The 16,615-nt window shown below is 43.7% G+C and overlaps 1 protein-coding gene across 1 annotated transcript in view; it reads right to left on the bottom strand.

Moving 5' to 3' along the window:
- Nucleotides 1-962: 962 nt before the first annotated feature.
- LOC308126524 (pleckstrin homology domain-containing family G member 1) overlaps nt 963-16,615 on the bottom strand; it is a 32,379-nt gene continuing 16,726 nt past the window's right edge. The window contains exons 4-17 of the mRNA XM_080491013.1: nt 16,166-16,235; nt 11,594-11,640; nt 9,639-9,789; nt 9,184-9,315; nt 8,288-8,470; nt 8,091-8,186; nt 7,631-7,717; nt 7,033-7,066; nt 6,828-6,920; nt 6,640-6,701; nt 6,259-6,450; nt 6,041-6,160; nt 4,082-5,918; nt 963-3,962 (exon numbers count right to left, since the gene is read on the bottom strand). Coding sequence (XP_080347139.1) covers nt 2,974-3,962; nt 4,082-5,918; nt 6,041-6,160; nt 6,259-6,450; nt 6,640-6,701; nt 6,828-6,920; nt 7,033-7,066; nt 7,631-7,717; nt 8,091-8,186; nt 8,288-8,470; nt 9,184-9,315; nt 9,639-9,789; nt 11,594-11,640; nt 16,166-16,235 — 4,093 coding nt within the window. The 3' untranslated portion in view covers nt 963-2,973. The remainder of the gene's footprint in view (nt 3,963-4,081; nt 5,919-6,040; nt 6,161-6,258; nt 6,451-6,639; nt 6,702-6,827; nt 6,921-7,032; nt 7,067-7,630; nt 7,718-8,090; nt 8,187-8,287; nt 8,471-9,183; nt 9,316-9,638; nt 9,790-11,593; nt 11,641-16,165; nt 16,236-16,615) is intronic.

Here is a 16,615-nt window from a genome sequence, read left to right as displayed (position 1 = left end):
AAAATAACTACAACAGACTATTTAGACACATAGACCTGCAATTTATTTCAAGATCCCCCCCTTCTGTGTGTTTCCTTGTTTTAATTTCCTTTTCTTTGGGAATACATTATACACTGTTACTTGCTTTTTAGTTTTATTTTGGGAAAAAAATGTCATAAAAAAGTAAAAAAAAATACACTTACCGGTACTGAGTTATACAGACTTTAGACACACATGCAGTTTTGGTTCATTCTACTTGGTGGATTTATTCTATTGATACACTTGAAAGATGAAACGCTAATCGGCCAAATTAACATTTCTAAATGAGTTTATTGTGCATTTTTTGAGTAGAGGGGGATTTTTAATGAGTTTTTTAGTCAGGCTCGCCAATTTACTCCCTGTTTTAATTGGCTGCTCAAACACACGCACGCACGCACGCACGCACGCACGCACACACACACACACACGGAATTGATAAGATTTGTATGTCAGGCATTTTTGCTTTCATGTTTTCATTTGAGAATGGGATTCACTGAATTTACTTATATTTTACATCCAGTATTCACGTTATATTTACTGAAGTAAACAATGGGGATACTTTTCCACTTAAAAGTTGATTTAAGTGTACTTCCTTTAATAAACTGATGAGTAATCTCATTTCGCTGTAGTTCATCAGGCGATATTTCAATTCACCAGTAACACTCCAAACTTATAGGCACCGTGTGCATATTCTTCTATTATATTGTATTTTTACCTGCTTTTTTGTGCAATACATCCACCCCCATATTCTGTACATGTCCACACTTATAGGCACCGTGTGCATATTGTTTCTATTATATTGTATTTTTATCTGCTTTTTTTTAGTTCCTGCTATGTGTGCTTCTTTCTCTGTACTATCCCACTGTACCACTGCAAATTTCTCCACATGCGAGATAAATAAAGGGATATCTTATATCTTATCAACAAAAACACAGGAATGAATTTTAATAGTATTTATTACCTCCAGTACACTGTTCGGCTGAGCGATAACAACTAGGCAGTTAAAAAAAAAATACACTTAACTTAAACATGAAAAGCATAAAGCATACCTATGGCATACAAGAATAACTTTCCTAAAATGTACATCTTTACAAAGTGTTTACAAATAAAATGTAAAAAAAAAAAAAAAAAACTGAAAAGTGCAACAAAAAATGTAAAGACCAACAATCCCCACCAGTGAAATAGAGGGCCAACATATACAATGAGAAGAGAAATTAAAAAAAAACAAAAAAAACAACATATTTCTAATTGTGTTTGATGCAAATGTTTTGATATGAACCATGATGTGCTTTTTCAACTGATAGTGTGGTTTTGTGATTCATTAAGTATTAAGCAGTGCGTGATAGAAAGAAAAAAAAACAACTACCATTATATGATAATATTCACAGTATTTTATTAAAATTTTGTGTGTCCCTAAAACTGTAATAAAATCAGCTTTAAATAAATATATTTTACTTTCATGTACAACCAGCCTGCAGCTCGCAAGAACAGGGACGAGGGGCAGTGACACAGAAGGGACGCTCTAAAATAAATAGGACATATTTCGTGACTTTATTTTTTGAAGATTTTAAACAAAATTCAACAAGCGTGAGGGAAGTAGGTGGGTTTGGTTTAAGGGATTAAAACAAATAATAAAATAAAAAAAAATGTGTTGTTTTAACCTTTATGAAGTGGCTTTCTTCACGTGTGTAATGGTGTAACATCAGTAGTGTGACATTGGGGAGTGTCCCATAACGTAAACAAGGTAAACAAACAGCCGACTATCCATTTGAGTAAAAAAACAAACACAAATGTACACCAAATACAGTACTTGAGTCCTTTACCTAACTCTCCTTAATGCTCTCCTTTGTGGTCCCTCTTATAAACAAAGGTTAAGATGAGCCTGACTTTAAAAAAAAAGAAAGAAAATGAGAAAACCATCTATTTAAGATGAACATTTTCCTGTACGAGATCGATGCCCCCATACTATTACTCATAAAAACATTTTAGATTTGCTCACAGAATCAAAATAAATACCACATCCTATGATTTCTTATAATCTAAAATATCAGTAATTCCTTGGTTTTTAAAGCACGGCACCCCTGAAGGTGCCCCGTGTGGCAGGTAGCATCACATACAACAACTTCAGCACTTTACAAGTGTGATTATGCCTTATCTATTAGATCGTGTACAAGCCAACAGTTTGTTATAATCAATTAATAAGTGACAGACTAGCCTGAGAAGCAGATCCAAAGATAGTAAGTTCGACGTTGTAAAGCTTTGTTCACAAGGATTTGATAGTGTAAGCACAATTAAAAACACTAGCGGTGAGTCTTCTTCCTCTCACCAGGTTAAGATTAACTCGAGCTGAAAGTGCAGGTAAAATAACCTTAAGGACAAAAACAACAGGCGGAGTTTGTTGACTTAATGTGGAGGCCTGTTCTGCTAAAGATCATCAGATGTTTGACACTTGCTTGTGACACACTGAGCACAGAAAAAGACGGTTTCTTTATTAGTAACGGTTTTCCCAAACTACCATATCTGTACAACAGTTTACTGGCACCAGTCCTGCAGAAACAATTCAGTCAAATGACCTCCACTCAAAGCAATCGAGAATTTCGGTTGATATTGAAATCCATTCAGTCACCCTGAATCCCTTTTAGAAACAACTGAAAAGTTTAATTTGACAACATCGCTGGAAGTGCTGAGGCAGCTCACATACAGGCGTTGATGCGACACGTTATCCATGAACACTAACCAATCGTGTTTCCTTTGAAGCACTGTAACAGAAAGTAGAGGCATTCTCATGTCATTGCAAATAAACGGCTTCTGATGCAATACGTCTGTAATATTTTGCTTTTGGTTGTGGCTCATTGTGTAGATGTCGGGCATTCAAGGCAAAGCAGCAGTGTCCCTTTTGTTGCTAAATGCTGTAATTAGGTGTATATTTGGCTTTTTGTCGTCAGTCAGCCAGAATCAGGCAAAGCTGCTGGAGCTCAGGCACTGAAACTTCTCCCTCAAGGACTGGACGATGTTGGGTTGGTTCTGCTGCGGCTCGTTCCACAGGTACTTTTCCAGATGCTCTTGGTCTAGAGACCTCAGGGGGTCACAGGAGTGAACTGGAGTGGAGGGCAGACTCTGGGAATGGACCAGAACCCGGCTCTGACCGGAAAGGACTGCCGAGCTGCCATTCCTCTGCGTTAACCTGTCCCGCTCCTGCTCACTCTCATCCTCTGAGCGGATCTCTACATAGTCATCGTCATCATCCTCATTGTCCTTGAAGTTCACCAGGTAGTTCTGGGTGGCAGCGAGAATGCTCAGTGCAGAAGCCCGATTCAGCACCACCACCTGCTGGCCGTCGTGCAGAGTGAGGTCCGACTGCGTCTGCGTGGACCGCTCAGGAAGACTGCTCTGCCGACCGACCCGGCCCAGACCGGAGCTGCGAAGTCTGTCAGTGGATCGATCCACCGCTGGTCCGTTACATCTGAGACCAGACTGGTGAGCGTTGTCCTGCGGCTGACTGCCCAGAGAGCCAGCTGACTGGCAGTGACCAGAGTGGGCAGGCGTCGAGGAGTTGAAGGACGGATGTCTCTTGATAGAACTGTACACATGCTCCTCCTTCTCGCTTGGCGCCGATATGCACGAGCTCCATCTCTGTGTCGGTGGAGTGGTTGGAGAGGACGGGGAAGTTTTGAGAGACGGGATGGAGCACGCGGAGGTAAGCCTGTGCTGAGGCGTAGAACATGCCCGGGCACCCCCAATCTCCTTGGATGAAGACACAAAGCTGGCCAGCTCTCCGTTACTGTAAGTGGAGTGGAGCCAGTCTTCTTCCAGAGAGGTCTCGGGCATGGACGGAGAGGACGACAGCCCTGGATGGCTGTGATGTGGAGCAGCAGACGTCTGACCGGGAGGATCCCTGAACATTACCTGGTCATAGAGCTGGGAGTACTCTGCTATCCGTGCACCTGGAAGGGGAACACAGAAAAAATATAAACGAAGAGTTTCATAACATGAATTGTTCATTTAAATAGAAAAACAGGGTCTGGCCCACATGAAACACAAACATCAAAGGCAAATCTTTTACCTATGGCGGCTCCACCTTGTTTCTTCTCTTCTAAAATGGCGGCGAGGTCCTTTTGTTTCCTCTCTGCTCTGGCCCGAGTACTAGAATCCCCGGGGTCCATGCTCCTCATGCGCAGCAGCTGGTTGGCTTTTTTAATCTTCTGGCTGTACTGCCGTGCCATTAGGAAAACGCGGCTCTTTGTCTTGTCCATCAGCTCCAGAGGAAAGTCCACAGACTCGCCCAGGAGGAGAGAGGAGGAAGCCAGGGGTGAGTCCAGACCTGCCAGCTCCCCTGGGAACAAACTATGCAAGTCTTTGAGGGCGTTGTCCTTCTGAGGGACATTTCGCTGAGGAAGCTCAATCAAATCATCGTCCTCCAAGCGGAAGCTGCCGCTGCTGAGACGAGCCAGTCTGCTGCGGATGCTCTTCACTGTGCCAGGGGAGGGCTCTCGGGTGACGGGTAGGGGGCGAGATGTGGGACCAGGGCTGTGGTTTTCTTCTTCAGTGGTGCCTTCACTTTGAAGATCAGGGAGGTTGATAACTGGGATGGTAAATGATGGTGTGGAGGTAATAGGCGGGGTCTTAGACTGATGCGTTGGAGGAGTCTTGGTCGGACTGCCGGCAGGTTGGGAGCTAATTACAGGACAACTCTTTGTGGGACTGTTTTTGACAGATGATGCTTTCTTTGGCGACTCGTTGGCACTCACTGGGAACGCAGCGGGAAGTCTGTCGGCTTTCTTCTCATTGTTTTTGATGTAGTTTTCCAAGTCATTCCAGATCTCATCGACATGCTCCGACATCTTATCTCCCTTCTGGGAGCGCTGAGGAAATGTCTCGGAGGCAGAAGAGGATGAATAATCTGGCTCAGATGAACACCGGACAAGAGAGGAGGCCTCTGGACCTTCATCTCCAAAGTGGAGGCTCTCTTCAGAAACAAACCCTCCCAGACTGTCGATCAGGTCTTGCTCTGAAGCCAGCAGACTGTCCCTCTCTTGTTTCAGTTTACCGTCCTCACTTGTTCCTTTCTGCTCAGTGGATGGTGGCTCTTGAAAGCAGATGGTGTCATAGATATTCTCCTCCACTATCTTGAGCTCACAGGTCCCAAACGACTTCCCCTCCTGCGTGGAGGAGCGGTTGCTCTCCGAATCGCCTGGTTCAATTATAGTCGCCGTGACCCCGGGCGCACTTGAGGCATTTGCTGACTGACCCTGGGAACCCGGCACGTCTGTGGGAGGGGCTTTCCCTGATTGGCTTTCTTCCGGGTCTCTTCTGATGAGGCCCATACTCTTCAGATCCTCGTAGCTGATGTTGTCATACACATTTTCAATATCGTCTATCGTCAGCTGCTCAGCCGAGGACGATCCAGACAAATCATTGCTGGAGGATTCAGTGTGGATCACTTCCAGACCTCCTTGCTCATCTTCAGGACTCTCCCGGGTCTCTGTAGCTTTTTCTCCTACACTGCTTGCCCTCCGCAGAACCCTGCTGCCATCAGGTGGAGGATCGATCTGCACTGTTGGCACCTTTTCAACGTGCCAGCTGCAGGGCCGAGCTGCTCTGGGAGAGGAGTGGACCTCAGGCCGTTCCGTGGGCACCTCTGGCTCTGGTCCGCTCGGTTCTGTGGGAACGAACATCTGATAGATGTCCTCGTCCTCATCATCAGGCTGCATGGTTCTCTGTCGGGTGGGGAACATGGCCCGGCGGGCCCGATGGTCTGCCCAGATGTTTCTGACGGAGGGTTCGCTATCTGTGACGATTACAGAGGGAACTGGCGAGTCTGGAGGTTCCTCTGTCACACGTGGTGTCCTGAGCAGAGGCGGGTGGTGACTCCCTTCTCTTACTAAGGATTCTCTGGCTCTCTGGTTTGAAAAAAAGCAGAAAAAAAATGGTTTCACATGTGGCGAAGATGGTCCAAATTATTAGCATGCTACACCACTTGATTTCCACCCTCTGTGAATTCAATGCAGCGACAAATTCATACCTGCAGGTCCGAGGAGCTCATGTTAAAGGTTTTCCACTGTTCTATGCTATCAACAGATGCTTGAGGGTTCAGCCTCTTCCTACTGCTCTTGCCAGGAACTCGCAGTCTCTTTCCACCTCCCTGTATCCAGAGATTTCAGCATTAACAGTATGTTGGAAGAACTACCGGCCAACGCAGAATTAGATGATCACACAAGTTTATTTCCTGGAGGAACTCACCAGACCACTATCGTCCTCATCATCAGCATCTTGTTGATGAGACTCTTCGCCTTCCTCTCTGTCACTGTGGTCATAGTGATCGCCAGGATCCAGGGACTCTTGTGACTGGTTGATGAGACTCCGACTGCGGCCTATAGTGCCCAGAGCCAGCTGGGACACTGGAGAAAGCAATGTGGCACCTAGACTTGTTCTCTAAAAGGAGGAGAAGGAGCAAGTTGTAGGTTAAATGCAACAAGATCTGTATTTATGACTGGGTACGTGTCTGACCTATTTCTGTTCAAGCTGTCTAAAACGCCATAGAAACTCAAGAGCAGAATTTTTTACCCATCACACAACAAATTTCTCTGTTCTTGTGCGGAACATATAAACATTAATGCTCACCTTTTCACCATCAGTGTGGCCAGCATTTTGCTTTGCATTCTTCAGTAATTTGGATAGAGGTTCTGGGGAGTCAAACAAATCAGCAGTTTTCCTTAAAACTCGATTTATTTGAGGGTTGTTTGCAATCTGAGTAAGGTACATAGCAACTATAGTTCAATGTCTGGCAATATGAGCCAAGGTTTTCACACCTTTTCTGCGTCCCCTACGAGGGGTGGGGCCTTCCTTGGTTTGAGGGGAATCCTTCTTTTCACCGTCGGGGCTGTAATGAAACCCAGGATGATCTGGAGATATAAAAAAAAAACAAAAAAACATATCCCATAACATTAATATGACTAGAATTCATCCGATTTGTTATACAGGCATAACAGCAGTAACAAATTAATTGGCACTTACGCATGGCATCCATCTCCAAAATAGCTTGTTTGGCCTAGAATCGAATGGATAAAAAGAAGGTGAGTTCAGGAGATTAGTTCAAGGGTGAGCAATAAAAAATGAGGACTACTCACGAGGGTTAAGCCAGAAGTACTTAAATCTACTCAATAGGACTGTATCATTTATTATAAAACCCCTATCTTACATAGTTCAGATAAGATAAGTGTTTATTCACTTTTTCAAATTTATTTACATAGTTTGTCTGGTGATGACCCACATACACTACAAATAGAAATTTGCTGCACTCAAATTAAAACAAAGTTGTATTGCATGCATGTTTTACAAAAATAGTTCTGAGTTCAAGGGGATGAATGGTTTTCCACTAGGTGGCGCCACACTACAGTCCTCTTTAAAAGATGAGGCAACGAGAAAGGATTGCTTGCGAGAAACCAGCACATGAAAGCAAAGGTGCAATGAAAAAGGGCAGAGGAAAACAATGACAGAGGAGATGAAGAGAAAAGTAGACTAGTGGGATGAGATTTTTAAAGATTTCCCACACAAAGTCTGTTTGCACTTGCTGTGATCCGAGAGCGAGCTGTCAGAGAGGAGCTGCTCTCACCTTCGCAGGGATTTTGGCAGGATGATTTTCCAGTATAAGTCTCTTGAGGTGTAAGATCCACATGCGCTTGTCTTGCTGTGACTTGGCCTGAAGACGGAGCACAAAACATCAGAGGGGACATAATGTCACGTATACCTTCAGGGCAGCTGACAGAGAGGTTGAGGCAAATCCTTTCTTGCATCATGCATGATGGCTTCTCTTTTTCCAGAGTTTGCAGTTGTTAGGTAACGACAATGAGCGGCGTGAGCCGTTAAACTCTCAACATGTCTGAGCAGCTCAGCGAGCTGAGCCTGGATGCGCTACAAAAGAGTCAGGCACCTGCAGATAATTGCCACACTTTCTGCATGTCATCTTGCACAATTTCTGTCAGTTATCTCAATTTTTCAAACATGCAATTATGTTAAAAAAAAAGTGCTCGACGGTTGTAATAGGGTTGTTCTTACGCCACGAGAGGCTATACCTGGACTGTGTGCTGCAGTTTGGGATTCTTGTAGTGAAACACACTGAAACTCAGTGGTTCTTTGGGAATCACTTCCACCAGCATCAGGTTACAGCACTGCAGGAGTACAAAAGTACAAAGAAATACCCGCCGTGAGCAGAAACACTTGCATGTTAAGTGTATTTCTTGAGGACACGTAATCAACTTGTATGACTAACCAGGATGTGAGCCTTGTATGTGTACGACTCTTCTCGTTTCTTGGAAATCAGCAGCAGCTTGTCAAACAGAAAGAGTGTTCTCTCATTTTTGGCACGCTGAAGACGAAACGTTCCTTCGAGGACCAACTCGCCATAACCGATCAGATCAGGGCCTTTCCAGTTGGTCAGAAGACTCTGGATTTCCTGAAGCAAACAGAATTACTGCGTGAGGGGAGCAGAACAACTCAACAGCAACCACGGTTATAAAACCGCAGGGAGAAAGGGAAGGTTTAAATAAACAAAAGATAAAATCACAAATCATTTTGATTTGAAAGCAGGAGATATCAAGTTAGGTACATTCAATTTAAATACACCAGAGAACACATCCGATTGAAAATGTATTCACTTAAAAAGGTAAATTTCAGATTGGAAATGTGCAGAAAAACGTAAACAAAAATTGAAAGGCATGATGGTCAATACAGGATCAAATGAAGAAAAACAACTGTTAAATTGAGCCAACGTGTTCTCCAGAGTCTGTGAGCGAATGTTTCCACACATTCCTGCATTCATCTGACCACTCCGTCTCCCAGCAGATAAAAGAAAAAAGCTCCTCTTTTATGTGTCCTCCTTATGCAAGGCCATCATTAGCCCAGTGGAAAATGCAGTGATTTGTGTAAGATGTGGGAAGGATCGGGGCCTTGGGCTGCTTTAAACCTCGAGTTCACGCAACTGTGCTGCAGCAACAATAAAAGAATGAGCACCGAGAAAGACTTGAAACAACTGTCCGTCTCAGACGCAAATATGCTTGGAGGGCATATTTACACAGTCAACATGTAATGAATTCAATAGTGGAAGTCTCGTGCCACTGACTGACTCTTCCAGCATTTTTTACGAGTGTGTCTTTGTGTTTCTCATACCTGCAATCTCACAGCATGCTCATGCCTCCTCTTCATGTCATTGATGTGCCAGGCCACTCTCTGCATGGTATCAATGGCCTCCTGCACAACCTCATACGTTTCTGTGTCTTTCTCCATGTGATTGGCTATCTCCTGCACACATATAAAACCCATCACGAGTAAGCATTTGCACACCGCGTCTGCATGACCCACTCACCAGTGTGCATACCTATAAAAAAAAAAAAACCAATATGCATTCTAATGCTGGCACATAAATATACACAGTGAGCACCATATGTTCAAACATTTGGCGTCTCTAGCAGATCTCTGCTGGATGCAGAGTCAAACTAATGCTTCACCAAACACATTTGTATTTGTATAAATGAAAACAGAGCACAGTTATAAACTGCACCCTCACAATTTTGTGGGTGAACTCTCATGGTTTGAATATATTTGAAGATAGATGGCAGACATACGTGCAACAGTAAGTGGTACTTGAGGATCCTCTGCACCGGCTTGAGCAGGTAGGAGCCCAGAGGCAAGGAGTGCCTCAGAGATTCCTGGCGCTCGCGGAAAAACTTTGCCAACACTTTGTTCCTCATGCATTCGGTGAGCACAGCCACCGACCTGTGGAGACAAAACACAGCAAACGGCATGTCAGGGATGCGCAGTAAACCAGAATCTGACAGCCATGACAAGTGAAAGCTGCAATATGATCCCTCCCCTAAAAAGAAACAGGAGATTGAATATAAATCACTAGAAAATAAAAAAAAGGTAATGATACTTATAAATTACAAATGGTAATATAAAATACTAGTTCCTGTATAATGAGCACGCTTTATACTCAGCCGTATGCAAAGGCTTTCAGGTCCTATGAACTGTGCACACGCACGTTTCCAATTACATTCTAAACCATCTGTTTTGTCATTGTTGTGCATGGCGTCACACTTCTTAGTACCTTTCATCTATGTAAATGTAATTCACCAGCAAACAACCCATCCCATTGTTAAATCATATTTATAGGACCAAAACCTTGCAGAAAAAGCAAATCAATTTGACTATTTCAGAGTCAGATGTGAGTACAATATATGATGACGAAAAACTCAAAATGCAGTTCTTCACCAGTTTGTAAGAAGTAAAATGACAAATGTTTACTTGCTGTGTGACTTAGCGAGGAATGCTTTTCACTGACAAACAGAGGCAGTATGTCTGTGTGCGCGTCTACGTGCACAGTGGAAAAAGCGAAAAAAAGGAGACAGTTGTGAACTTGTCTCTTTCTTCTGAGTCGTGTGTGTGTGTGTGTGTGTGTGTGTGTGTGTGTGTGTGTGTGTGTTCGCATGTGGATGTCTGCATATCTAAATTCCAGCGCGGCTCGACACAGGCCTCACATTGTTCTGGAGGAAACCCGACCTTAGCGCTCAGTATAACCATGATATATCTCCAGCCTCTGTGTGTGTGTGTGTGTGTGCGCCTGCTTGCGTCTGTGTGGAAGTGTCTCCCTGTGTGTGTCGTGTGTGACCTTGGTTTGGGTCACCAGCTGTGATGCGGATGTGGGAGAAGAACTATTTCAAACAGCTGACCAGCAGTGTGGCACACACACACACACACACACACACACACACACACACACACACACACACACACACACACACACACACACACACACACACACACACACACACACACACACACACACACACACACACACACACACACACACACACACACACACACACACACACACACACACACACACACACACACACACACACACACACACACACACACACACACACACACAAACCTCGTCTTATACAAATACATACACCTAATAAGCCTTCAATTAGTCGTCATTAGCTTGGAACTACTTTCTTCCTCACGTGCATTTCTCACCAGACACGGGAAGAGAAGTGATAGCCGGAGGAGGTGTGTTTGTGTGTTTGCACGGTGCAGAGTGTCACAGCATGAAGAACAACCTCACGTTTCAGCGGTTAAACTCAAACACATCATGCACACTGACAAATACTGCACATTCGTCCACACAGGTGTCCCGTGACGGCACAGGACACACACAAAGCAGAATAAAAACATTATCACCGTTCGGCATGATAAAGCGACGACCTTAATACCCTGTCCATCAATGTGTAAGCTGGAGCTCTGTCATTAGGTCACAACTAAAAGACTGAAAGGGGAAAAAAAAAAAAGCCTGAGGCGCAACCGACTGTAGACACTTTGACTCCTGCGGAGGAAAACCTCTATAGAGTGTGTCAGTTCATCAGACGGGGAGAAAAGGTAAAGCATTGAGCGACACACACAATGGAGCTATGTGAGACGCTGGGAAGATGGCATGTGGCGGTGAGATCAGGATGGGATAACACGTGTACAGTAGACGGCTGAACAGCACGGTCACACACAAAAGCAGCTTCCTTACCGTGGGTAGTTAGTGCAGTACTGTGTGTAGATGTGGAAGTCTTCGCTCTGTAAACAAACACAAGTAGAAATCCGTTAATGCATTTATTAAGCTGAGGATTGGGCTAACAGATGAGCGCGCGAGAGAAGAAAGTATGAGACGGAGTGATGCAATCTTTGCTGCATTTGGAAATATGATTGCGTGGAAGAGAAAAATGTGTTGTTGCTTGCCTATTAGATCAATTATAATGAGAAGTACTCATATCTTGCAAAACAGATATTTTACAGCCCTCAAAAGGTCAAGATTTGTCCACATCATAATTTGCCTGCTTTCATGGCCGACTGGTATTTTCACCTTGATGGATGTACGAGCTCTACGCAGACATACAAAGCATCCACTCTCCTTCGCTCACTGATCCTAACTGAACCTCATCCCCGTAGCTTGTGATTAGCCTGAGCCCAGGCCTCTAATTCTCTGTTTATCCCAAACATCTGAGCACTCAGATAAAATATCCCCTCATACTCCTTCGCCGCCCCTTTAACTAAGACTTTTCCCACCTTGCATACCTCTCAGAACATCAAGGCCAGCAGAGACAGCAGGAGTCATCAAAGCTCAAATAAAAGCTCTGACAATCTGGACATATTAAGTTAAAGGACTTGATGAATGTACGATACACATTGGAGTAAAAAATATAATAGTTTCCATATAGTTTGGAGATGTCCTGTTATTTCAGGATGAGAAGAAAGGAGAGATACAGAAGATTTTTGGATTAAAACAAAATGAGAAGCTATTGTGTCTCTACAATCGATTTGACAGTACAGGAGTCAGCTTAAAAGCTTGAAAGACAAAATAATGTCAACAGAGATGAGCTTTGCCTGATTTCTACTACTGTAATTTGTTTTTCCCAAGAAATGATCTCCTTCCTGCAAGCTTTTCTCTGCATCACTCCCAGTGTCACGCTCTCTTCAAGACCCCTTTATGAACCCCTTTGCTGTTGCATAATAGGAGCTTGGCTGAACTGGATTTGTGTCCATAAACACTGCGGGGGTTACAGGATGCATTCAGGCTTCAGGAAACAAATGAGGACAGACGTTTGTCCTGGGTCATCACGTACCACTCACATTAAACTCCCAGTGTCTACAATTTGTGAGTTTTCCTGCATGTCAATATGACTTCAAATACAGCCCAAAGCAAACAGTTCCACCAGCATCCTACAAACAACGTGTCCCAGCAAAATATACTGAGAACTAGAACACACACAAAGGCAGACACAGACAGACTGGGATGATTTGTTAGCCTGAGGTGCTCCGTGGGAACCTTCCTAAATTGAAGAGCAGAGCTCTCCTCCTCGTCTCCAGCAGTCTGCCGCCACAGACCAGGCCTAAACACTACCAGATGTGCCACCATCGATTTCTGATGACACACACCCGCGCAGGCAGTCCTAATACACACTCTTAATACCCCTCCATGAGCACAAGACCACAAAGTATATAAATACTTGTATGGAATAGACATTTTTGCAGAGCATGATTGTGTGCATGAAGACACACACACACACACACACACACACACACACACACACACACACACACACACACACACACACACACACACACACACACACACACACACACACACACACACACACACACACACACACACACACACACACACACACACACACACACACACACACACACACACACACACACACACACACACACACACTCTTTGAACCTCCCCAGGAAACCAGCAAACCCTGACACAACTCACATCTATAATATACTTCCCTTTTGGAAACATATACAAGCCACATTAGATCATATAATCATCATATCCCCATTCTGCTCATGAGAGTTTTGAACTTTGAGCGTACGCTATACGTGATTTCAAATGGCCAACTCTGTCGTATCAAGATACAAATTATATGGAAAGATTGGAGCGCTGGCCACTAAGCATGACAGACAGACACCCCCCCCAGAAAAACAAAAAACAGATTCAAGTTGAATCTGCAGCCTGTCATCACTTTAATGACAAAGTAATCAACCAGTTTTGTTGTTACATGACCCATCGACATGGGACTGGTCACAGTGAGTGAGCAGTGAACAAACATCAATCAGCCATAACATTGTAACCAGTGACGGGTGAAGTGAGTAACTCGGGTTAACCATCATTACGCCTGTTGGCAGGTGTCATATTTGACACAGCAAGTGAATAAACGTTGGTATTGAAGCTCGTTTGACGGGGACCGGATTGTGATGTCGAGACAACGATCTCCAAAATTGCAGCTCCTGTTGGATGTCTTGTGTCTGCACTGTTCAAAGCCCATCAAAACTGAAATCTCATGAAGGGATGAACCAGCAACAGGCTCATGAGTCACAGATCGAAGTAGCTGGCAAATGGACAATAGACAGATTCAAATGGTTGATAAATGAATGTTGGTTCTAATAGAAGGCGAGGAGAGTCCATTCTCCAATGGGCCAGGGTCTGAAAACAAGAGGTTATTAGTCAAATGATCATAATGTTTTAGCTGATGGTTGTAGAAGATCATAAGGTGGCAGAGTGTAAAAAACAAAAAAATAGCTTAAGCTCTGGTGTAATAATGATTTTTGTGCTGAAGTCAGCAAGGAGCGACTCATAAAATGTTTTCTGGGCTTACTCAACAAGAATCAGTGATTTATAACAGAGGAAAGATGGCCAATCATCTCAAGGAGGAACAGAGATTTACCGTGACATCGACCTCCTCTCTCCAAACTCTGCGCCGGGCTGCGATTCTTGGCTGACCAGACTAGATGACCATTGGTAATGGGTCTGTGTGTGTGTGTGTGTGTGTGTGTGTGTTTGCATTTCACAGCAGATAGTGAAAGAGATGTTTTGTGGTATTTCACTTCTTAGCAACCATGACTAAACCCTCTTCAGCACAAAGGAACTCTAGATATTTCCCTTTTACCAGGTGTCAGCCTGTGAAATCACAAAACTACACGCACACACACACACACACACACACACGCTCTGTAACCACACAACTTACAAACAACTGACTGCCAAGAAAGAGATTTGAGAAAACACACTAACCCCACGTCTCAACAGCATCACACTTTATTTGTTTTAATCTACATGTGTAGTGTGCAGTACAGGCCTCATCAGAGGGAAGTTATCAGAGGAAGGAATCTCCAGACAGGATGTGATCTGAGAGGGCGGACGCTTTACATTCTGTTGGCTCCGTCCCAGTTTCACCCGGAGCCAAACCACACAGTTAATACCAAAAGGATTCTTCGCTGTTTTTGTGATCAATATCACACTGCAGAAAACATGGCACTACCACATTGTACTCTGTCCACGAGACCAAAATATCACCACCAAGCCTCATTTTCATGTGACGGATATTTTCCACAGCATCCATCAGCCTGTTACAAGACGCTACCTTGCTGGTTCGTTTATAGATCTCACTTAATTAAGCGGAGCGACGCTGTGGGATGCAATAAATCCAGCTTGCCTCGACAACAGCTGCTGTATTTAGGCAGCTTGTGACGCTGACTGAAACCGTTTTTTTTATATATATATACATGGTCAGACAGTTGTTCTGTGGTAGTGTGTGTAATTACATCTGGGTAGGGAGGGACTGTAAAGTGTTTTAAAGGAAGTGCTGGAATGCAAGCCCGTTATCACAGGGCATAATCACGCATTCATGTTTGAGAGGCATAGATGGGCGATGAGCAGGAGTTAAACCACACACACTGATGAGCACTGATGCTTTAAACCAAGCTGCTGAGTCCAGTTTTTCTTGATGAGGCACAGCTATTATCCCCCATCTGTAAAAACGTGGTTGCATATTTGGACACTGTTTATGCTCCACCATGCCCGTATAGTGCACTTAAAACAGACATTCCCACCACCAAAACAACACTACTGGGTTCAACAAACTTCCCAAGCAGTTTATTTTTGCGTCCTCATCTGATCTTTGCATGGTGTCAACATAGCGGCTTATCTTTGTTTTTTCATATTTCCTTTTCAATAAGCAGCGGTATAGTGACCGTGATCAATGATGGCAGACAAATGTACTTAAACTTCTCTTTTTAAACATAATCAGTGACAGATGAATCATTAATCTGCACAAACACATTATAAAAAGGGAACTTATTTCCCATCGGTACTCTTGCATTCAATGCACAACCTAACTTCCAAAAATCATTATATGATGGATAGATTGATTTTAGATCCCAGAAAGTTACATATTTTTTTTATTTTCACAGCAGTAAACAAACATCACATCAAACATTGTTTGGATTGTCGCATATCCAGGTCAGTAACTTGTACATATTTTTCTCAATGTTATTAGTGTCTTTCCAGATGTAAGCTGCTCCTGGCTCATAGGCACTTATGTAACCTCACATGATCCAACATGCCAGATTTTGAAGGTGCTTCTTCAAATTATAATTATCAGTACATGTGCCCGCAAGGCTCCAGCGTGAACAGTCTGTGACCTGAAGTGACCCGTCTGCACCGAGGAAGTCGTGACGCAAGTGTCAGAAGTGAAATGGACAGTGTGAGAAGTTACAGGAGTATCAAGGGAAGGAGAGTGACCACTTTTACCTTTGATACGAAGCACTCTGCAATAGCCACAGGGTCTGCGTTACACTTCTCCAGATCATGAAGGAGGTCCCTGAAAGAAAACAATCAGCCGATTTCTGAGACTTTTAACACGCAAGTCTTCCTGTTTCTCCCCATACATTTAAATAGAAATTGCTCTCATGAGATTCATTGTTCCAAACAACTGTAGTGATTTTCAGAAGAAAGCGTGACCTCTTGGTACTGGAATCAGGCCTAAGGTCATCTTACTCTGAACAAATAAACTTCCATGAATTCAAACATTCAGCTTCCGTGTGTGGCTGCGTGAGCGCTCACCTTGGGGAAAAACAGAAATGTTCACTATTAAAGTTATTGTTTCGTGGTTAGAGGATGAGGTCACCATGACCACTTTAAACTGCTTCAAAGCTTCCTTTTACTGGCCAGCTTGTCTGTGTGCGGCAGCTGAGAAATGAA

The sequence above is a fragment of the Lipophrys pholis genome (genome assembly GCF_963383615.2).
Source record: "Lipophrys pholis genome assembly, chromosome: 21".
Lineage (NCBI taxonomy): Eukaryota > Metazoa > Chordata > Actinopteri > Blenniiformes > Blenniidae > Lipophrys > Lipophrys pholis.
This window is presented reverse-complemented; position numbering and strand designations above follow the sequence as displayed.